Source organism: Tiliqua scincoides, chromosome 5 (genome assembly GCF_035046505.1).
Source record: "Tiliqua scincoides isolate rTilSci1 chromosome 5, rTilSci1.hap2, whole genome shotgun sequence".
Lineage (NCBI taxonomy): Eukaryota > Metazoa > Chordata > Lepidosauria > Squamata > Scincidae > Tiliqua > Tiliqua scincoides.
Genome location: NC_089825.1, coordinates 22,650,460 through 22,675,015, shown reverse-complemented (window position 1 = coordinate 22,675,015; position 24,556 = coordinate 22,650,460). Strand labels below are relative to the sequence as shown.

General features: G+C 44.0%; 1 protein-coding gene across 1 annotated transcript in view; it reads left to right on the top strand.

The window, feature by feature from the left end:
* The first annotated feature begins 240 nt into the window (after positions 1-240).
* Positions 241-24,556, top strand: part of SLC39A12 (solute carrier family 39 member 12) — a 35,584-nt gene continuing 11,268 nt past the window's right edge. The window contains exons 1-8 of the mRNA XM_066627653.1: positions 241-513; positions 3,104-3,385; positions 9,193-9,400; positions 10,846-11,027; positions 15,819-15,990; positions 18,492-18,664; positions 22,680-22,832; positions 23,073-23,151. Coding sequence (XP_066483750.1) covers positions 241-513; positions 3,104-3,385; positions 9,193-9,400; positions 10,846-11,027; positions 15,819-15,990; positions 18,492-18,664; positions 22,680-22,832; positions 23,073-23,151 — 1,522 coding nt within the window. The remainder of the gene's footprint in view (positions 514-3,103; positions 3,386-9,192; positions 9,401-10,845; positions 11,028-15,818; positions 15,991-18,491; positions 18,665-22,679; positions 22,833-23,072; positions 23,152-24,556) is intronic.

Here is a 24,556-nt window from a genome sequence, read left to right as displayed (position 1 = left end):
TCCTGCTACTTCCCTGCTGTAAGTGCCCTACAGACCCAACCCCCTCTCCCCATTGTTCAGAAGCAGCTTGTCACTGCAAATCAGCTTAGCTAACCAATTAATAAATCCTTGCAGCCACTCTAATTAAGGGGCTCCCCCTACCCTTTATTATATAAATTCCTCAGGTTCCAAGTTCAAGCTGTGAACTGCCAACCACGAGTCAACACTCAATCCAGACCCACACTGCAGGAGGAAGAGGAAATGTGCTTTCTGACTAAGTATCCAGTTCTTTGGATGGCACCTTTGACTTTTCTGTTTGGCCCAAATGCTGCAGGGACACAAGCCGAAGCAGACCTGAAGGAGAACCGCAACAATGCTTCCAGCCAAAGCTATTTGACAGATGTCCTACGTATCCTTTCTGCTGACAATTACTCTGAATGCCACCAGAACCAATCAGGAGAAATTATCAGGATATTACTGGAGAGAACTTTGTGTCCACAAAGGATTTATGGGATGCAAAAGGACAGTAGTCTAGTTAATGTGTCAAGTGGTGAAAGGAAAAATTGTACGGACAATTTAGCAAGGGTAAAACTTTCCTTTTTTCATGCACTTGGTCTTGCATCTAAAGAAAAATGAATGCCTGATTTTGTTTTCTTTCAAGCTGATTTCTTTTGGTATGTGTTTTCAAGGGCTATACCATGAGCTGGATCAAGAAAAAGTGAGTCATTCTTAAGAATCACTGAGGTCAAAGAGATAAGTTCATCATGACTAATTTAAGCCCTGTTCATTTCAGTGCTGCTTAAGAATGACTAATTTTCACTGGATCTACTACTCTGTCCTTCAATTACACATGCACATTTTTATTATCATTTATTTTTTTCTTTGGAATTTAGAAAATGAAGTACAGTAGTCAGTTCTGCTTCCAAAATAGAAACTAAAGAAGGAATCTTGTGTGGTAGCGATGCTCTTAAAAATTTGCAGAAGAAATGTGGCTCAGCAACAAATCTACCTCATTTTGCCTGGCAGAGATAAAAGCATAGCCAAAATTATCTTCTGGCCCAATCCTATTCCTCACCTCTATGATTGGCAACCTTCAGTCTCAAAAGACTATGGTATAAGCCTACAGCACCTGGTATTCCCTGGCAGTCTCCCATCCAAGTGCTAACCAGGCCTGACCCTGCTTAGCTTCTGAGATCAGACAAGATCAGACACATGCAGGGTAACAGTCACCTCTATGCACAATCCAGAGCTGCCAATGCAGCATCTATTGCATCCTGTGCACTGATCAAGGACCAGCCAGGTGGGACAGTTAAGGAAGAAGAAACCTTTACTTGCTTCCCTGCTGCTCCATGGTCCAATGGGATTTCTCAGATATGCCAGCTCTGTAGGGAGCCTGCCAAGGCTGTGTCAGGACAAGCATTCTGGATATGAAAATGCTGCCAAGATCTACCCTGACCTCCCCCAACCCACCCTAGTTCCTGGCCCTCTGCTAACAGAGGGCCCTTCCGGGCACCTGATCTGTGCTGTGCTACTGACAACATGTGGCCTGTCAGCCCTGGCACCAACAGGAGCACTGTACAGACCAGCGGAGCGGCCACCATGGTGGCAGATATCACCGTACACTAGCATACCGCCAAGAATAGGAATCGGCCATTAGATACATTTGTGATTTCCCACAGGCTGCAAGATAAGAGCTAAAATACAAGTTTATACAAGTAGTTTAGTTTATAAAGAACACAGAAGAATTTAAATAAAGTTATAAGCATTTGCAGCAATTAAAATAAATAAGGTAATCTCTCACCCATAGAGTATAGCTCCTGCCCATGGTGGCCCTTCCTAGCTACAGCAGAAATCCATGTAGATGGTCATGGGAAGACCCTGATAGGCCCTACAACAAGGTTTTATACCTGAGAGGCTACCTTTCGATGCTGCCCTGTCCAATCTGGACTTCAGGTTTTCTAACCCTTCCAGGACACTGTTACAGGCTGATGCAATCCCGCTCACTCCCTACTGGAGAATCTCAGCTATTCTTGCTGATCAGTGCTTAATTCCATGAACTTTGAAATGGGGATAATAGCAGATTCCACAGGTGTTCAGCCTGGGAATCACTGATAAGCCCTTCAACCTTGCTTAGCAAGGCACTTCATTCATCCCCCTGCTACTTGGCCTGTCAAAATGGAGTTCAGAACAAAATGGATCTTTACTTTTCTTGACAGTAGCTGTGGTGGAAAAGGCAGATAAAACGATGGCAGATGCTAGGTCCAAGCTGAAAAATAAAAGAAGGCAGCACTGATCTTCAGAGCAGCAAAGAGGGTCAAACCTTAAGGAAGCTATAAAAAGACTGTTATAGTCACTACAATTCCTGCAGTTCGCAATGCATTTTTAGTACAGCACTTGGGTGATCAGCTGCACAGTCACTTCTGAGCTCTTGAATAGGGAGTTTATTTTATTTTTGAAAAGAATGTGAGCATTGCTATGAGAGCTGGCTATAGCAGCGGTCTCCAAACCATGGCCTGTGGCAGGCTGGAATATTTATTTTGGGTGGCAAAGCAGCGGTGGCAAAGGTTTGCTGTTCTGGCCCGCAGTCACTGTTCATCACACTTAATCTTTGCAGTCTCACGCTGGGCAGCCACCTCTGCCACATGTCACCCCAGAAGGCTCTGCTCCCCAATTTCCCAGATGAAGTGGCTGCTTGGCACAAGGTTCTGCAAAGATCAGGTGTGGCAAACAGTGGCTGTAGGGCAGAGCAGTAATCCTTCACCACCACTATGCTGCACCTGAAATGAATATTTCAGTGCCAGGTCTAGCCCACAGGCCAGCATGTGGAGGCCACTGGGCTAGAGCTCAAGTCCCTTCCCTTCTTCCTTTTCAAATCAAGGGAACAGGAGTAGGAGAATTGGGGGGGTGAGAGTTGATATGCTGCCAGTTAAGGAGGGGCAGGATTTGGTGTATCACCTCAGGTTCCAGAAGGTCTTTGCCTATATCCCAAGCTAGTTCTCTGATCAGATCAGAGGTCAGAACTAAGACCAGTGGTAGCCCTATGTGGATCTGTTTTCCTACTCATCAGAGCTTTCTGCTGATCTCCTCTTTAACATTAATTTATTTTTGTTTTTCTTATTTGAAGTGTCTTAAATCAGATGCTTTGATATTAATTGCTGGAGGAGATTTAGGGGCACATCTTAGTGAAGACGTATTTCAGAAGATTTCCCTCATGCTTCTCTACTACATCACTCATCAAGGAGACATCTGCTCATCAAAGCTCAGCCTGAGGAACAGGGATTATAAATTTTACCTGAACAGCATGCTCAATTTAAGAAGCGATGAAGACCGCAATTACTTCTCTCAGAATGAAATGGAAGATATTCTGGAGGCAATAAGGAAACATTTGGAAATCCCTGAAAAACAGGTAAAGAAATGAGAAAACAGCAGTAAAGACTGAGTGGATCCCTTGAGTAAACCGTATTCATGGATGTTCAAAGCAAATTTGCAGCCATCTTTATGAGAGTGTGGGTTGTTTTTTTTTTAATGCAGTCATAATCACTACAATGCTGGGTGGAGTGTGGAGTTGGTCCAAGTAGCCTTATGAATGTTTTGATCTACATTGAGATCATGACTCACCATCTTTTAGTTCAAGCCAAATTTGAAGCTGCTGTGAGCCCAGTGAACTCAGCACAAAGCAATGTCAAGTGTATCTTTGACCCGCTAGCTATACTGTGGTTAATAAACAGTGGTTACAGTCATCAGGAATGGAAAGCTATGGAGGGATGTCAAGACACTGATGGTAAAGCACTGCAGGGTTTTCCAGGAAAATATAACCCAAGTCTTGTGCAAGCTCCTTCACGCACGCTTGCATCCTTGCTCTCCTTCCCACTGCAACTCTGTCAGGGGAGCCCCAGAAAATAATTGGATGGAGTGGGGAGGGCTGCAGGGGGAAGGCAGAATTGCTTAAATATTGGGCATCCCTTCAGTAAGCAGAGCTCCAATGTCTCTACCTACGTACATTCAAAGCAATTCCACCGTCTCCTTACAGTCCCTCCCATGCCCCACTTCACCCCCTTCTGGAGGCCTCCTGATCTTTAGCAGAGACTTTTCTGACTGCTATGGGGAGGAAGGGGTAACAAAGTATCCTTGTTTAAGCTTTCTTGCACTTGTACAATATTTGGATGCAGGTCTAACTCTTCCATCTCTGTCAGCATTTGGGGCTCTTCAACCTAAAAAAAAGTGCCTGAGGTTGGACATGATTGAGACACACATAAATATGCAGGGGGTGGATAGAGGGATGTTCTTTTCTCTCACACACAACACCAGAACCAGGGGACAGCCACTAAAATTGTGTGTCAGGAGAGTTAGAACAGACAAAAGTCTTTATTTATGTAATTAGTCTGTGGAACTCCTTGCCATGGGATGTGGTGCTGGCATCTGACCTGAATGCCTTTAAAAGAAGATGGGACTATAAGAGATTTCTACAAGAAAAGTACATCACAGGTTACAAACCATGATGGGTATATGCAACCTCCTGGTTTTAGAAATAGGCTACCTCAGCATGCCAGATGCAAGGGAGGGCACCAGGATGCAGATCTCTGGTTGGCTTGTGTACTCCCTGAGGCATCTGGTGGGCCACTGTGAGTCAGAGGAAGCTGGACTAGATGGCCCTTTGGCCTGATCCAGTGGGCTCTTCTTATGTTCTTATGACAGCATCTTAAGACTGTATCATGGATGCAGCCGCTTCTGGCTCTGAGCTACAGCCCAATGGTGCATGTGTGTGCACATGGAAGAATCTGGATCTGGGTTGTTGTTGTTTTTTTACCCCTAATACCCAAATTCAGGGCCAGATAAGCTCACTACATATTTTTAAAAGCATCCCTTTGGATGTGAGAATCATTCCCATCTCAGGTACATGTATACTCCCTTGTGAACAGAAGTGGGCCCAATAAAACATCCTGCTTTTGGAATTTTGCATTCTTTTTAATAACAAGAAAGGGATATTGTTTTGATATATGTGCTGCTTAGCGCCTCTTTGCTTGATGTAGGAAGATAAACTTTTGGCTACCTTGCTCTCTGAGTTCATGCCACAGAAAGAGATTCTTGAAAACTGAACAACTTACATCAAGGGGAAAAAAACTTTCATTGTAGTTAAATGTAAACAGACTTTTAAAAATCAGGAAGCACATGGTAGCTATTGTCTAATGCCTTGACACTATTTTTTAGGAAACCGTTACAGACAAATTGGAATTCCCCCCCCCCCTCTGTGGTTCTGGCCTTGTTTTGAGACTGAAACCACTTTGGTCTCTCTGGTGGATGTGGTTTCATATGGTAACTATCATATGGTAACTATCAGGAATAGACAGGGGGAATATGTTCCTATTGGTTCTGCTGGACTCTCAGTAGATCCTCAGTACAATTGACCATGGTACCTACTTGACTGCCTATCTGTGATGTACTGGGAGATGCATTTTATGATGGCTCTGATCCATTCAGGAAAGTGGGTAGTACTGGGGTATTCCTGTTCAACATCATATCCTTTGGCCTGTGGTGCCCTTACAGGTGTCCTGTAAGGTTCCATCTTTACCTCCATGTTGTTTTATATGAAATCATTTTCTGACCTACGTTAAGTACTAAAATCTCTTGCCTTATTTTACGTGTTTTGTAGGTTGTAATGTTATTGTATGCTTTTATATGTATATATTGTAATATGTGTTCTCATATATTGTAATGACCTATGGTTATATAATAAACTTCATTCATTCATATGAAATCATTGAAATTATCCAGGGTGTGGTATTGGAAGTCCCAATATGCAGATGATATAAAGTTGTATGTCTTTTTCCCATTCCCCCAGCTGGAGAAACTCTGAATGCTCTGAATCAGTGTTTAATGTATAACAGGGGTGTCCAAAGTTTATGGCAGGAGGGCCACATCATCTCTCTGACACTGTGTTGGGGGCCGTGGAAAAAAAGAATTAATTTACATTTAAAATTTGGATAAATTTACATAAGTTTACATAAATGAATATATTAAAGATGAACTTATACGAATGAATGAAGGTCTTGCAGTAGCTCAATGCCTATAAAAGGCCTTGCACAAAGCAAGGCTGGCCTTTCCTTTGCTGCTGCTGCTGCATCACAGACGTGAAACAGTGAGCAGTGGAGGAAGCCTTCATCCCACAGGACAGGCCTTGCTGAGGGAGAGTCAGCATGGCTTCTGTAAGGGTAAGTCTTGCCTCACAAACCTTATAGAATTCTTTGAAAAGGTCAACAGGCATGTGGATGCGGGAGAACCCGTGGACATTATATATCTGGACTTTCAGAAGGCGTTTGACACGGTCCCTCACCAAAGGCTACTGAAAAAACTCCACAGTCAGGGAATTAGAGGACAGGTCCTCTCCTGGATTGAGAACTGGTTGGAGGCCAGGAAGCAGAGAGTGGGTGTCAATGGGCAATTTTCACAATGGAGAGAGGTGAAAAGCGGTGTGCCCCAAGGATCTGTCCTGGGACCGGTGCTTTTCAACCTCTTCATAAATGACCTGGAGACAGGATTGAGCAGTGAAGTGGCTAAGTTTGCAGATGACACCAAACTTTTCCGAGTGGTAAAGACCAGAAGTGCTTGTGAGGAGCTCCAGAAGGATCTCTCCAGACTGGCAGAATGGGCAGCAAAATGGCAGATGCGCTTCAATGTCAGTAAGTGTAAAGTCATGCACATTGGGGCAAAAAATCAAAACTTCACATATAGGCTGATGGGTTCTGAGCTGTCTGTGACAGATCAGGAGAGAGATCTTGGGGTGGTGGTGGACAGGTCGATGAAAGTGTCGACCCAATGTGCGGCGGCAGTGAAGAAGGCCAATTCTATGCTTGGGATCATTAGGAAGGGTATTGAGAACAAAACGGTTAGTATTATAATGCCGTTGTACAAATCTATGGTAAGGCCACACCTGGAGTATTGTGTCCAGTTCTGGTCGCCGCATCTCAAAAAAGACATAGTGGAAATGGAAAAGGTGCAAAAGAGAGCGACTAAGATGATTACGGGGCTGGGGCACCTTCCTTATGAGGAAAGGCTACGGCGTTTGGGCCTCTTCAGCCTAGAAAAGAGACGCTTGAGGGGGGACATGATTGAGACATACAAAATTATGCAGGGGATGGACAGAGTGGATAGGGAGATGCTCTTTACACTCTCACATAATACCAGAACCAGGGGACATCCACTAAAATTGAGTGTTGGGCGGGTTAGGACAGACAAAAGAAAATATTTCTTTACTCAGCGCGTGGTCGGTCTGTGGAACTCCTTGCCACAGGATGTGGTGCTGGCGTCTAGCCTAGACGCCTTTAAAAGGGGATTGGATGAGTTTCTGGAGGAAAAATCCATTATGGGGTACAAGCCATGATGTGTATGCGCAACCTCCTGATTTTAGGAATGGGTTAAGTCAGAATGCCAGATGTAGGGGAGAGCACCAGGATGAGGTCTCTTGTTATCTGGTGTGCTCCCTGGGGCATTTGGTGGGCCGCTGTGAGATACAGGAAGCTGGACTAGATGGGCCTATGGCCTGATCCAGTGGGGCTGTTCTTATGTTCTTATGTTCTTATGTTCACAGCTCATGCGAGAGGTCAAACAGTTGCCCTCACGCTGAGAGTAGCTGTGTCTGGCCAGTGCAGGCTCTGGAGAGCCAGAGGCTCATTGGAGACTGGGGGCTCCCTGACGGCCGCGTTGAGAGGCTTCGAGGGCTGCTTGTGACCCCAGGGCCAGGGTTTGGGCACCTCTGATGAATAAAAAGAGCAGATTTTAACTTCTGCATTATTAGTGCAGGTGAACATTGCTTAGCAAAGTTCCAATCAGTGATGGATCACGTATATGGCAGTTTGTTGCTGATCCCGCACTTCCTAAACATGAAGCCTCCAGAGTGAGGAGACCTGTGCTCCCCTTAACACTGGAGGCTTTTCTGCATCCTGCAGAGGCTGCGTGCAGAATGGCTGTTTTGCAGCGGCCAGATGCGTGTGGCCTATGCAGGGCTCAGAAAAGCCCCCAGAGGCGAGGCGAACATAACTCCCTTCAGCTATGGAGGCTTCAACAGGTGATATTGCTTAACAACAGTGTCACTTAACAATGGGTATCAGATCACATCCCCATCATTGCACTCATCTCTAATAATGAGTGCTGTGATATTCAGGTCTAAATATCCTGTATACTGTTTGGTGACATGCATACAGTTTAGGAAAGTTCTACCCGACCAGGTAGAACAGGTGTTTCAGAATATGAGTGTATCTTTAAGTTCACATCACGTTAATTTGCACACCAAATGTAATGGAGAAAATGAAATTGACTTCATCCACACATCCTGAAAAAATACAATGCTGAAGAGCTAAACAATAAGAGTGGAAACCGGGGGTGGGGGAGTGGGGAAGGAAATAGGCTTTAGTTAACCCATGCATTTAGATTCAAAAAATCAATGCATTATTTCCAAATTTTGGAGAGTCTACTAGACATTTTATAGCTGATAAAGTAGCAGAGATTTTTCATAGCATAACCATTTGCCCCCAAGAAGCTTTTATTGCAAACAGACCACACAAAGCAAAAAGTCTTTGCGCAGGGGAAGAGGAGAAGTTGCTCATTATCCCTATTTTGCTAATTGAGACAAAGTATGTAGAGAGCCAGGAATAAAGTCTAGGTTCTTGTAAGTAATAAATCAGTACTTCAGTCACATTCTTCCTGGCTTCCGCATGCTGTGGTGCAGTACCTCAACATAAAAACAAAAAATGTGGGAGTGGTGGAGAAAATACTTTAAAAAAAAACACAAACATATTTTCACAAATCTTAACACCCACCAGAGTTTGCAGCCCAAAAAAGGCCACATCAGCAGTAGTTCTTCTTACTGCCTCTGCTGTCAGGTGAATTTCAGCAGGAAAGGCAAGGGGGCTTATAGGGAAATAGGAAGGGCTTTGGTGGCTGCCATGTAGCTCGTACAAAGCTAATCATGAGATGAGTCAAAACTCCAGAGAGGTTTAAGTTTGGGTAGTAATGAACATAAAGGTTGTGAACGGGGGAAACTCAAACTCCCCAGTTCCATATTCTAGCTCTATCACCAGTTCTAATATTTTCATTCTTGTATGGTAGATTGATTTAACCTCATATTTGAGAATGCCCTTATCCTTCTCATTTTCCTTCTCGTGGTTTGTACCACAATCTAATTATGTATGTCTCAATCCAATTTTTCTTCTCTTCCAGTGCATTTATGTAAGTGATCTGGAGAAAGAAGTTGGAATAAAGGATATCAATGGTGCTGATGAAAATACACTCCCCCGGCTGGCTGCTGGCGTTCTTACATTGGCTCTGCAGGGAATCTGCCTGGGGAAAGCTCACTTACCCTCACCAGAATTCTTCATGCAATATATTTTCAGTTCTCTGAACAGCACTAATGAACTCCAGGTAGCAGGTAGATCTGCATACACACCTCAAGTTGTCTTCTTTGTCTAATTAAATCCATAATTTTTGAGCTGGCTGCCTCTCAAAGGGACAACAGAATTAGAAGATAAATTTCTCTCTCTCTCTCTCTCTCTCTCTCTCTCTCTGCAAGACCAGCATAATGAATCATGATGCATATGGAATGTAGGTGGATTAATTTGTTTGAGGGAACCTTCAGTGATTAATGGCCCAGTCCTATTTGTAGGATACAGTGGCGGACCTTGTGATCCCCCAGGCTGCTGCTTGTTAGGCCCTACACAAAGCTGCCACCACTGCAAATGTCAGGAGGCCACAGTGCGGAGCTCACAGAACTTCCACCATCATTAGTAAGTTAGTGGCAGGGGCAGGTCGAGGCAGGGATTGGGTCAGGCTGGGAGCATTTGGGAGTGGGAAAGGGTTAGATTTCAGTAGCAGCCCTGCGTGCCAGTATTCTGGACCCCCCCCTTCCCTGAAGCTCTTCAGACTTATGCCAGCAGGTCTGAGGAGACCGACTGGGGACCAGGCAGCCTATGGAGAGGTAAGTAAACATTTTCTTTACTTACCTCTTTTGGGTTGCCTGGTGCCCAGCTGGCCCTCAGCATCCAGTGCATGCTGCGTATTCTGGATCAGCTTTGCGGTAAAATATGTTGAACTAAGACAGGCCAATGGATTTCCTAGCTCAGTAGAGTGCCACTGCCACGTACACTGTACTGGATGCTTCAGGACACTGATTATCAATTGATTGCCTGTGGAAATACCTTATTACTGCACTGCAACTTATTATTGCACTGTATCGTGTTCTAGCAGGTTCTCAAGGGATGACAACAAGAAGGCATAAGTTCTTTTTTCACTCTCAGGTCATTCTTTATCTTAAGTGCATATAAGAACCACTAGATTTGCATCAGGGAAAAGAAAAGTCTTCCTCCCTCTCTGAAGCTGATCAGGAGAGGCACTTCCTCTTTGACATTGTACTCTAAGATTAAGAATAACGTAATGACTGAGCGAAATCATTCCCTCCTTTTGAAATATTGGGGGGGGAGCATTCCACTTTGCCTGAGTCAATACCGAAGTTGCAAGTTATTGATACCATCACAGCAGACTACAGTGACCATGAACACTTCAGCATTGGTGTGTAACTAGAATGCCTGTACTTCCAGACAGATGGAGCTTCTTCTATTCTCGAATGTGCATGTGTAGGAGGCTGTCATACATCTGAGTTTAGAGGAAGAGTGTGAAATACCTCCCCCTTTTCTTTTCTCTCCTAGTGATGGACCTTTCAGACAATGTGTCTCAGTGCTTCATGCAGTGGTGGCAGCTGACATACTAGGGTTATTTACAGGCATTCTGGATTTGGCTTCTAGAAACAATAAAGGAGACATATTTCATCCTTCTGTTTTGCTTTAATCAGTAATCCTCTGTTTTCTAACAAATTCTTAGCAATAGAGCAACTCATGAGGATGCTAAGGACTAGAAAGGACTGCAGCACAAAGAGGCAAAACTACTGTGGCATCACAATGAGGGATTCTGAGTATCTGAATGTCTCAGATGCAACAAGGCAAAAGAATGAAAACATAGCAAGCAGTTATGACAATAATGAAAACACCCTTGAGTGGGAGCAGGTAAGGAAGCAGTTGTAGAATGCACTTATTGTCTCTTAAGATTTTGGTTCTGACCAGAGGTGTAACTTGGATGTAGACTGAAGGTCACGTGCTCTGGGTGCTATGCTGGAGGGCATGACTTCTCCCAGGCTCTGTCCAGTCACTTCTGGGTTTTCCCCAGAGGGCAGGGCGCTGCTTTATTCTTGTGTCCCATTCCATCTCCTGTGGAGACTCCCAGTCTACACAGACAAAGGAGTGGGGTGTGCGAAGCTGCAGCAGCTAGTTTCTCCCCTCCCTCAGGGGAGAAACCAGAATTGACTGCCTTGTGTGCAAGGCAGTCACCTCCGAGTTCTCCCTGGAAGGCAGGGCACTGCAGGCTTTGCACGCCCCCACCCTCAGAGAGAAACCGGAAATGGCATTACGTCTCTGGTTCTGGCTATTATATAAATAACAAAATTGGTTCTGAGACTTGTGATGGATCAGATTCACTTCGGCTCCCAAGAAAAGACTTTTAATAAACATGAACAAAATTAACTTAGATATCTCAGGCACCAATCCTATCCAACTTTCCAGCACCGGTGCAGCTGCAATGCAGCCCCAAGGCAAGGGAACAAATGTTCCCTTGCCTTGTGGAGGCCTCCATAACTACTGTCCCACCACAGGCTGCAGTGCACACCCCATTGGCACAGCTACGCCAGGGCTGAAAATTTGGATAGGACTTGGCCCTGAGTTATCTTAGGTATCTTTTCAAAAGGAGAAACCATATTTATTTTTAAAAAGCTATATCCTGTTCCTCCCCACCCAAACTGAGGTTTGCCCAGGGAGTCTAACAATAAATTGAAGCAGTACCGTACCATGTATCCAGAATTAGAATATCAAAAATGAACAATCAATAGCAGCAAACAAAATAGCAGCCAGCACTACCAAATATAAGAACAATGCTAAGGTTAAAATGCCTTCCTAAACAGGTAAGTCTTTTGGCACCAGTGGAGCCATGGGGGCGGGGGGAAGAGAGCGAATATGAAACATGGTAGGCCCCCCCCCCCCAGGGCCACGCTGATTTTATAATTAATCATATTCCATAGCACTGTTGTGGTATTGTTCTTAAAATAAAATATATATAAATTGTCAATTGCATGTTTAACATGGGTTAAAAAGCTACTATGTATAAAACTGTGTCCCTCAGAGTTCAGTAATGCCCCCCTCTGAAGACTTCTCAAGGCAATGGAACACACTAAAGAGCCTTGCCAGATTATCTTTTTTTTTTTTTTAAATTATTTTCCAAAAACAAAAATAAACTAACACACATAACACACAAGAGCCTTGCCAGATTATCTTAGGTAGCAGTATATACCAATTGTAGCATAACGTCTGCTGGTTTGTTGAGGCTCCATTCAATGCTATTTTGATAACGTTAGTATATAGCAGAGGTGCCCAAACCCCGGCCCGGGGGCCACTTGCGGCCCTCAGGGTCTCCCAATCAGGCCCTCGGGGAGCCCCCAGTGAGCCTCTGGCCCTCCAGAGACTTGCTAGAGCCCATGCTGGCCCAACACAACTGCTCTCAGCGTGAGGACGACTGTTCAACCTCTCACCTGAGCTGTGGGATAAGGGCTCCCTCCACTACTTGCTGTTTCATGTCTGTGATGCAGCTGTGGCAGTGAAGGAAAAGGCTGGCCTTGCTTTGTGCAAGGCCTTTGATAGGCCTTGAGCTACTGCAAGACCGTCATTCATTCATATAAGTTCCATCTCTAATAAATTCATTTATGTAAATTTATTCAAATTTTAAATGTAAATTAATTCCTTCCCCACCCCGGCCCCCGACACAGTGTCAGAGAGATGATGTGGCCCTCCTGCCAAAATGTTTGGACACCCCTGGTATATAGGGAATCTAATAGAAAGGGCTAATAATATCACTCCACTTGTCACCATGGGAAGAATTGGCATCAGTGAGGTTTGCCGCTTGACCCAAAAACCAAGTAAGCTGCTGTCCAAAATCAATGTATCAAGTTGACAAATCTGTTGAACTAAACTGGTTAGAATTTAAAAAGAAAATGACTTAATTGGATTCAGGATTGAGTTGATAAGGTGGACAGCAGCTTTGAAGAAAATATTGCTTTCTCTAATCAACCTTTATTCTTATTTCTTTTAGGCCAAAATCCTATGCACTCTACAGAATAGGCCCCACTGAACTCAATGGGATTTATCTCCGAGTAAACCTGCATAAGATTGGGCTGTTAATTACCTCATTAGCAAAATACCTATTCTTTTAAGAAGACCACTGCTGACAGTGTTACTTTTTATGCTGGCACTAATTTTTCTTCTTCTGATTTTTCACACACATATAAGGAAGCCATTGTTTTTTGTTCCTAACAGATGGCAGCAGTGATTACTACTTCTGATTAAATTAAGATGCAACACTTCATTCCCTCAAATAAAATGCCACGAAAATAGGCCATTGATCTTCAAGTAAACACAGTTGATCTAATATAACTCTATGCATTACCCAAGTATTTTATGATCCTCTTCCATTTCTATAAAGGAAAAGCCTGTATGAATTTTTAAATAAAAGTAGATATTTCAAAGCAATTTCCAATTCCTTTCAGCGATTCCTATTATTAAATAGTGCACCCTCTTCTTTCCTCAATTAAAATGGCCAATTTTCTATCATTAAGCACATTAAAATATGTCAGTGAATAGGAATGGCAAAAGGGCAGGCCTGCCATTTCTGTATACATTGGTGATGAATCACCAGACAAGGCACAACCCAGTTTCTAGCTACAAAAGAAATTAGCAGAATGAATTTTTTTTTTGTCCAACTTATTCCATAAAAGCATCCTTCAGGGCTTCCTCCACTACACAGTTCATCACTACAGTTCATCACCAGCTGAATTGTTGCTTAATCCAATAACCGACTGCAAAGCAAGATATCCTATACTAAAAGCATTTCTGCATATTTCTGTCTACAAGCCCTTGGGTAGCTTGTCCCAGTCAGAGGTGTCACCATGGTGTGGATCACCTTGTGTGAGAGCTCGTTGCATCACCCCATGATCGACCTCCTCCATACCAGACCGTACAGAATAATTTAGAATATCACAGGCATAAACTAAATGCAGTGGCATCACTAGGATTGGTGTAACCCCCACTCACCTTATTTATTTAAATATAGAACAGTATAGGTTGCCAAACAAATCAGTAACCAAAACAAGTGGCCCATTTGATGTAACTCACACAATTGAACAAGAGTGCTTGTATCAGCACTGATGCATGGAAATGAGAGCTGACTCATACTAACACCTTATTGATTCCCTGCTGCATCATAATAACACCTAATTGGCTTTCAGAGCAATCAGTCTCATTGGTCAGTTGTAAATAAAGGAAATCCACTTTTTGTTACATAAGGCAATTGTGTTTTCCTTTTCTGGTTATTTGACTATAACGCTTGATAGAATACAGATATTTCAATGTGGTTTGTTTCATTGCACTTTCATTAAATTAATCAGCGAATGATATATAACATGACGGTAATCTTCAAAAATATCAAGTTTTTACCATTTTGGCAAGTAGTGGTGTCACCCAACCCCCCGAGTGCATCACCTGGTGCAATCCACACACACCCCACACCCTGCTTGTGATGTCACTGGTCCCAGTACTCATTTTTGTCTAGAATACTGTTTCTAGACAAATACAGATGAAAAATACGAATTACCAGAAGCACATCTAGCTAGTTCTTTAAGAACTTCGTTGCTGCCAGATCACTTCTGCTGTTTTTAAACTTTAAATTCAAAGTACTGGTTTTCATCTTTAAGGTACTACACAGCTTAGGGCTCAATCCTACCCTGCACTGGAACAGGCAAGCCAGGAGGCTTGTGTGGTATCCAGTGCAGGATAGGGGCCAAAAGCGGCTTAGCCAAAGGCAAGGGGAAACTTTTCCCCTTACCTCTGGGTAAGACGCCTTCTCCCCTATGGGTCTCCTCAGACTTGCGCCATCTCTTGAGATGGTGCAAGTCCGAGGAGAGCAGAGTAGCTTAAAGCCGCTTCAATCTCCCTGGGAACAGGGGTTGGGATCCAGCATAACTGCCAGATCCCAGCCCCACCTCCTGCTGCCCACCCACCTGCCCCCTTCCCAGGAACACTTCCCTCCCACCTCCTCCCTGCCCCCTTCCTGCACGCCGGCCTAGCCGACACTGAGGAGATACAAACGTGCCTCATGGGCTGGATTGCGCCATTACGGTCTGGTTATCGAAAGGACTTCCTATTTCCACAACCTCCCATGTGAACATATCCAAAATGTCTTTCTCCAGATAATGTTGACTTGTGAAGTTAGGAGGATGGTGACCTTTCAGCAGAAGTGCCTGTTGATTACTCTGTCCTGTTATTTACCCTGGGTTTTTTATAAAGTGGGTTAATGTTCTTGACTATTGCCATTGTTTTATCCAGAGTTGCTGCCTTACTGTAGGCCCTTAATAGGATTGGGTCATTGGCCAATAAATAAAGTTAGGAAGTCAGCCATTAGCTATTTGATTTTCGCTGCAAACTGCTTTGTGAACTTTTGGTTGAAAAGCGGTATATAAATACTGTTAATAATAATAATGTCTTGTCCAATTACAAAAGGCTACCATTCCTATTTTCTAAAACTGTAAATAGGCCAGCCCTAACTAAAAGCTACAAATTGTATTTGAAATCTGTTCTCATGTTTGTGTTGCCCCATGCATCAATGATATTATTACTATTATTGTAAACGTTGTATATCCTTTTTTGTCATGTGGCACTTTCAGCACTTCTTTTGATAAATTTTTATTATCTCCCACACAGGCTTGTTTCTCTGCAAATGAGCTTATGAAGATATTTTCACAAGGAAGTCCCCTCTCCATTTCTAAGGAACACTTCAAGCAAATGAGTCCAGCAATCATTCAGCAATTATTAAGTTGCTCTTGCAAGGTTATGGAGTCCAAGCAGACAAAACCTCCACCGACATTGCTGGAGAGTGAGTTATGGTGCCATGATATGTTCAAGAGAAAGGGCACAATTTTGACCCTGGCGGGGGGGGGGGGGATTTCACATTTTATGATTGGTCACACCAATAATATTGTTGGCTGCACCATATTTAAAATAGACTCAACATTTTTTTAAAGAGATGCAAGATGTGACTTCTCAGGAATAAGAAACTTTTTGACTTTTCATTCATTACCCATCTTTGCTAGTTTTTCCGTATCCATTTAATAGCATGAGAATCATGCATGCTTTCTTTTGATGCTTTGAATAGGTATCAAGTTATATGAAAAGCTGAATCTGTCATTTCCTCTCCACCAGTTTGCTCTTGATAAGTAATTGGGTATCACACTTGCCTCCAGCTGTAGTATCTGATCCCATGCATGGCTAACATAAGCTTCTGATTCACTAGGTCCTACCATCCCACTTCTGCTTGGCCTGCATTTTCCCTGACCTGGGAATCACCTACTCCTTAGAACAGCCTCACTGATTTCTTTTCTCTGATTCACCTGCCATGTATCATAGCCTTGCCTAATCTTCCTCTAGGATAAATGTACTAGTTCTTATCTATGGCTCACGCACAGCGCTAGGCCAAGATCATATACATTTTTATATGTCAGTTCTATTAAAATTATCAGGACTCACTTTCACCTAATGTGGTTTTGTCTGATCTTACTTTATTCCTGCAAAGGCAGAATTTCTTTTCACTTGGATAGTCCTCCATGCAGACAGCTTTATGTACAGCAGCTCTGCTCAAGCATGGAATGAAAGCACATAGATTTGGGAAGAGCTGCTCTCACAATGCTGTTCGCCCTTGCACTTTAATAATAATAATAATAATAATAATAATAATAATAATAATAATAATACAGGTATTTATATACCGCCTTTCTAGGTCCTCAGATTTCTCCTCAGACTTTATTCAAGGCAGTTTACATAGGCAGGCTAATTTAAATCCCCATAGGGATTTTTTCAATTGAAAGAAGGCTCTGTCTTTCAAGAACCACTACATTCAGGTGTTTCATTCCGATCTGGCTTCACATTCTGGCCTCCATCCTCCCACGCTCAGAGCAGATGGAATAACTCGGCTCAGCTTGTCAGCTGCTTCAAGGTCGCACGGTGCCGGTGGCCTCGAACTGGCGACCTTCGGATGTTATCTTCAGGCAAACGGAGGCTCAGCCCTCTAGACCAGACCTCCTGCCAGACTTTCATTGAATGAGCCATGTGAGCTCCTGAACAGGGCTGGCTTTCACAAACTGAGTTTTAAATTCATTTTATGAAACAAATAAAACAAGTGCCCCTTTATCTGCAGGGGTTCCGTTCTGGAACTCACAGTGGGTACCTGAAACCACAGATACAGGCGAATGTCTGTCCCTGCAGTCCTGGGGGCTACCGCCCCCCAGAGGCGAGGGTAGCTCAGAGGGCCCTCCTGAGGCGAGGGGAGCAGAGCTGCCCTCATCTCTGGAGGCGGAATGCATGCTGGGGGACACACAGACCTGATCCATGGATACAGAATCCGCAGATATGGGGGCCCCCTTTATTTCAATTAGCTTACCAATGTTATTATCATATTCACAAAACTACTGATAAATGGATTCAAAAGGTAAGGATGTCAAACATTTTCAGCCCAATCCTAAACTGGCTCCCGTTGATGGGACAGGTGCCTGTGCTGTTAGAATATGTGCCATACAGCACATTGCAGCCATGTGGAAGCTAGTGCCATTGGTGGAGAGGCCTGCACTGGCAGGCTGCACTGGCAGGCCTCCACTGTCACTGGAGCAGCACCCACCCATCTGGGTAAGTCCAATGTGAGGTGGCAGAAAGGTGGGGGGAAGGCAGAACTGAGTGTGGTTTAGAGTATGGGAGGGTGGGGAGAAAGGCAGCTCAGGCCCAGGAGGGGCTGGGGATGGCAGAGGAGGCCTCCTCTGCATACTAACCCCCACCCACGGGCCTGAAAGGCCTATACAGAGCAACTCAGTTCTGCACCAGCGATTTAGTTGGCATGGCTTTGAGTAGATCCATAGAGGTTGCCGGGGCGTGGCACGGGGTAAGGGAACAAATGTTCCATTATCTCAAAGAGACTTCCAGCTGCCTCTCTGTCCACATGGGATGCAGTGGCAACTGTTTTGCCACCGCTGTATCATGGCACGGGCAACCTGGTTAACCTGGTTAATATGCAGTATCAGCCATGGGCCCCTGAATAATTTTCACTGGTCATACAGAAACTCATTTCCCTTCCTTGAACAGTCTCAGGTGTTTCCCTTGAGTGCAACCTGAAATTTGCTTTAAAACTTCAGTTTTTTAAATATTTCAGTGGCTCTCCTAATGTATACAATATCCAAAATCTCTTGTCTTCATATAGTTTTGGTTGGCAACCTTCAGTCTCGAAAGACTATGGTATAAGCCTACAGCACCTATATAGTTTTATTCCAGTTCCAACAAATGCAAGAGAGAATGATTTTTACAGCACACTTGTGTCCTCTCTTTCCCTCACAGAATATGGCTACAGCACTGCTGCGGTTTTACTCATTACAGTTGGATCTATGTTGGGTACAGCTCTCATTCTATTCAATTCCTGTCAAGAATGTTATACGCTCATTTTACAACTATTTGTGGGCTTAGCTGTGGGTACCCTTTCTGGAGATGCTCTGCTACATCTTATTCCACAGGTAATGTTAGTGATTGTACTGAACATTCAAGACACTGGTTCTTTCTCACCGGATGGACTTGGATGTCACACTCGCTATATTTTAGTGTTTCTATCATGAGCCTGAGATTTGCACAAACTTCCCTTTGTGCAAGACAAATCTATAGCTTTGCTGATGCGAATTGGACAAATCCCATCTTCTAATTTTAAATCAGAACCCCAGTTTGATAATCTGGCCATAATTTGCCAAGTTTGTATGAAATGCCAAATCATAGTTGGTTTTAAATCAGGAAGGGAAGATGCAATTTTTTTCTCTCACGTGCAAAGGGAGAACGAGGTGCATGAACCTTATGAGTGTTACTTATAATAGTAACACTGAACTAGGGTTTAATCATGGCTAGGTGTGGCAACTGAACCCAATCATGAACACTGCCATTTTCTTTGTCACATTCTACTTATGCTGCAGAAGTCCTTAGACAACTACAGCAACACCTTGACTTTCATCCACCTCACTTACACCGATTTGCTCTTTCAGCCATTTTCAATTATAACCACATTTCAAATTTCAAAATAGCCCTTAGCTATTTACATTCTTCGCATACCAAAATAAATTTGCAAGCTAAATAAAGGCTATGCTTGGACCTTCATAAATTTTTGACTTTTACCCATGCCCTGGTCCATAACCAGGCAAAAGTGCAAGGTATTGCTGTAGCACCTTTAATACAGACATATTAATATTACAAGAACTGGAATCGAAGAAAAGAAAAATTCTGCTACATCATTTCCAGAAAATCCGTGTCTGTTTCTAAATTATTTCTCTCTGAAATTAATGGCATTACAATAGGACTGCTCCAAACTGTGCAATTAGAAGATTGTTATGTGACATCCAACATTTAAAATGATATATCTGTCTTTATGCTGTATCAGTGTACAATTCCAAGGGCAGTATAACATTACAGCAAATTAAGACAAAGTGCTGGCGCGTCAATCACTACACTCCACACTAATCATTTACTAACTCATGGAGGATTTTACAATTCCCTTAAGTGCTTTTTAAATGTTGTCCTTAATTTTTAATCTAGAATCCAGCTATGTCTACATTAAACATTTCATGCAATTATGAGTAGCTGTAAAAGAGTTCCACACTGTAACAATGCAAGTATAGTCCTTAGAGGAAAAAAAGAGAAAGAGATTGGATTGTTTTCTGTATTTCATGGGCTTTTGATGATCAACAAGAGCATGGCTTTAATATCAATATGCAGAAACATGCCAAAATCAAAATGTCCTGAGAAAAATATTATTCTTTGTCAGTCTTCTAGTGTACTATAATGGCAATCATTCCAAAAAAGGCTGATCCAATTGTTTAAATCTTAAACAAATTCAGGCTGATCAACTGTCTTGAATGTAATCATCCATATACAAACAATTAAATCCTTATAAAAACCTATACTGTATTCCAAAGAAAATTTGCAAATGTAATCAAGTCAAACAGTCCTCAGTTCTTCAAAGATCAGCTTAATCCAATATAAACTGCTGAATGCATTCTACTCCAGTCTTTTTATAAATATATATGTTATAAAGAGAAAAGTTTTTTTTCCAGTAAGTGAGATAGAATTACAGCCTCAGTGCCCAATCCTGAGCTCAACGCAAACCGCTGGTGCGCACTGTCGCAAATGTGCCATAAGGCACGTTTGTGATCTCTAACTCCAGGGAAGCACCCGTGTTAGCCCAGTGCTGGCCATAGCTGGGCTAGCGCTGGGCAGGTGCCCGGCCTCCGCTGCACACATGGATGTGCAGGAGACAAAAGCTGGGGTGGGGGGGAGGGGAGGAGGCATTCCAGGGAGGGGAGAGGTGCGTGGAGGGTGGGGAGAGGGTAGGAAGGAGGTGTGACAGGCAGGGGGGAAGGGCAGGGGGAGATGTGCTGGGGGGATGGAGCGGGAAGGGAGGGAGGCGGGACCGGTGGAACAGCGCTCCACTGGATCCTGAGCCTTCTGGCTTGGCACCTGACACAAAGGCTCTTACTTCACCACCGACCTTCTCCCGAGGTGCTGTCTGTGGCTGCATGGGAGCACAGGATGCGGTGGCAGCCGTTTTCGGTGCCACCACTGCCATGCGCCATGGAAGGTCAGGATTGGGCTCTCAGTGTTTCTCAAACTGTGGGTTGGGACCTACTAGGTGGGTCGCAAACTGATTTCAGGTGGGTCCCCATTCATTTCAATATTTTATTTTTAATATATTAGACATGATGCCACCTTGGCATGTGACTGCATTCGGGAAAATGTTACAAATTTGTACTTTTAACAGGCTATTCTGTATATGCTTTAAAAAATGATAGTAAATGAGACTTACTCTTGGGTAAGTGTGGGTAGGATTGCAGCCTAGGATTGTGAAAAATTTTCCTGTTGGATGATGTCACGTCCAGTGTCTGGTCATGACATAACTTCCGGTGGGTCCTGACAGAGTGTCATTTTAAAAAGTGGATACTGGTGCAAAGAAGTTTGAGAACACTGGCCGAAGTGAACCATTAAAACACTAGGACACCCTGGCTAAAGCACTGGAACAAGCCCCAATACTTAAAGCAATAATAAATAATAAATAACAATAAAGCAATATATCACTGCTATTTGTTTTATTTATTTAATCACATTTGTATCCTGCCTTCTTTGCAAGGAGCTAAAATGGGATATGTGAAAATTTTCCATTATATTATCACAACAGAGGATGGTGAGTTGCCTCTGAGCTTCATGGCTCAGCAGGGAATTTATACCAGGCATTGTCCTCTACCTCCAGCACTCTGGCCAATACAGGTCATGATTCTCCCATGTTGGTCTCACTGAGTTACATCCAGGACCATCATCCAGGAAGTCTGGGCATATCGTCAGCCTGACCTTGTCTTCTGACACAACAGTAACAATGACATCCTGTGCGAGGAAATGGATGGCAGGCTGGACAGTTCTTAAGACTTCCTTTGCATCTGCTCCCAGCAGCATGGAAGCCACTTCCATGTGTGGTGCAATCTCACATTCTCGGGATGTGTATGTGAATAACCACACTGGGTTAACCGCCACATGGGTCTTTCCCACATATTAGGTACCCAATTGTGAGGCACGGCGCTGATTATTGTAAAAGACTCATATGATTGGTCCCACCGATATGGTCATGTTATTCACATGCAAGCATACATTTGTAAATAAAAAGAAATATTACCACAACTCCCTGGCAGCCCAATCCTGAGCTGCCTCAGTCGCAGGGATGCAGTGGTGCCGAAAATGGCTGCTGCTGCATCCTGCTTGCCCAAGGAAGCCGTTGGCGGCTCCTCGGGAGGAGGGGACTTTCGCCCCCTTCGCCCAGGTAAGCGTAATAGCCCCACAATGGGGCTACTCAATTCACCAGCAAGCCAAAGATGGGCAGTGAAACAAGAGCCTCTGTGTAAGGCGGCGAGCACTACACAAAGACTTTGAATGCAGTGGAGCAAAGCTCCACCAGTCCCGCCTCCCTCCTGCCCCACTCCCTCCCCCCAGCTTGCCTCCCCCACTCTCTCCCCGCCTCCTGCCTCCCTGGAACGCCTCCTCCCTGCCCTCCGCTTGCCTGCCCACTCCCCATAATGCCACCTCCCCCCATGCCCCCACTTACCTCTCTACTGCTTGACAGTCCGCATGACTGCTGAGTGGCGGAGGTCGGGTGCCCGCCCAGTGTTAGCCCAGCACCGGCAAGCACTGGGTTACAACTGGCACTTGCCCAGCGGTAGGACCCACAAACGTGCCTTAAAGCACATTTGCAGCAGTGTGCGCCGGTGGTGAGTTAGTGCGCCAAGCCCAGGATTGGTCTCTAAGTCTCCAGTGACCTCTCCTACAAAGGAAGCCCAAATCAGGTAGCGCTATTGGAACTGTTACTTCTCACTCCCTGGGCAAGTGGGGAGCACATAAAAGAATAGTCCCATTGGCTCTAGTCCTCTTAAGAATTACTTGCATGATTTAGGAGTAAAGTTACATTTCCTAACAAATCACAGAATAATTATCAGCATCCTTCATTTCTAGATTCTTGGTTTACATACACATGAAGTTCAAGAAGGTGAAAATGTCTATGATGGCAAAGCCCATATTTGGAAGATGTTGGCTTTGATTGGAGGGATTCATGGATTTTTCCTGATTGAAAAAGGGTTTGTTCTCTTGGTGTCACCACACGACCAGGTAGGTTCATTTTCTTTTATTCATTACTAAGGTGGTTCATCATGCCCATATGTCAACTTCACTTTGTTGTCTCAGAAAGCATGTGCCAGTGTTTCTCATAATGTCCTTCTAACTGTTTTCAAGTCAATCTTAATAATCGATTGTGTTAATTGTTCAATCTCAACATGAAACCAACCAGCAGAGCCACATCGGTGTCCTTTCTTCTGGCTTTAGAACTAATTGCAGACCTTCTTCATCCAGCAGGACCCTTCATTAGGTAGTAGGCACTTAGGGCATTCCAATGACCTTCCAATGAAACTTGAATTAAATTCAAGGAGAGGCAAACCTGTTTCAGTTCTGTAGTTGGTATATTACTGATATGACAGGATTGTCTTTGTTTCCTTTAAACATACACACGCACTGGAAATGGCGCAATCCTATCCTGAACTGGAACAGGCAAGCCAAGAGGTTTACGCTGTATCCAGTGCAGGATAGGTACCCAAAGCGGCTCAGCCAGAAGCCGAAACTCTTCCCCTTACCCCCGGGTAAGTCATCCTGGCCCCTATGAGTCTCCTGGGACTTGCACCACCTACTGACTTGCTCCAAACTCCTCAGAAACAGGGGTTGAGATCTGGCATAACTGCCAGATCCCAGCCTTGACTCCCGCTCCCCACTCTCCTGCCCCCAGGGCCGCCCACCGCCCGCCCTCCCCCATCCCAGAACACCTCCTTCCCACCTCCTTCCTGCCCACCCCAGAGTCTTGCATCGGCCATGCTCGGCTGACACAAGACTCAAAGTCTCCATCGGCACAGAGGCTTATTCCAGCCTCCACAGGCCGGCGCACCTCTGCGCTCTGGCCTTACCTACTCACAAGGAGTTGCAAACGGCATCTGCAGTTCAGGATTGGGCTGCACATGTTCTTTGGTGTTTCTTGCTCCTGGGTTAAAATAAAGATGTCCTATCTCATAGTTCCTCAATATCTAGAAATATCTTTTAGACTATAAAAATTAAGAGGGCAAAAATGAATGCACCATATGTCTTCCTATATAAATTTTGCCTGTTTGTGATATATCAGGGGTGGCCAAACTGCAGCTCATGAGCCATGTGCAGCTCTTTGAGCAGAATTTGTGACTCATGGGAATATGTTGGCTGAGCTCCTATTTCCCTGGTTTCCCTGGTTTTTCCCTGGTTTCCAACTCACTCCCCAGTCATTCTGATATAGGGGGAAAATTCCATCCCAATAGAGCTGGCCCAATGACACCTAGTACAGTATGTCAAATTCCACCACCTCCCTTAGTTGGTGGTACATGTACCACTGATCCTGACCTTATTCCTCTTTCACCCACTTAGTTCCATTATTAATGTACTTGTCTGTCTCAAGACTCAACATAATTTCCTTCCTCTCAGCTCTGTTTTCAGGCTGTTTCCAGAAAATGCTGCCAGAAGCTACTTAAAGCATCTGGAACACTTAATCCTTCCGTTGGGGTGTAAACCTGGATTCAAAGTCTGTTTGATGTATCTGTGTTATGCAAAGGGGAGGGGATAATCCTACTCTGTGCCTGCCCAAAGAATTTAACTGCCCAGAAATCTAGATTCACATTAATCTGGTCGCAACCCCTATGGGTCAAATATGGGTCAAATATGTCCACAGCAATATGTTTATAAATTACCCCTATAAATTACCCCTTTTAAAACAATCGTGTGATTTTACATATTGGACATTATGAGATTGTATACTAATTGTA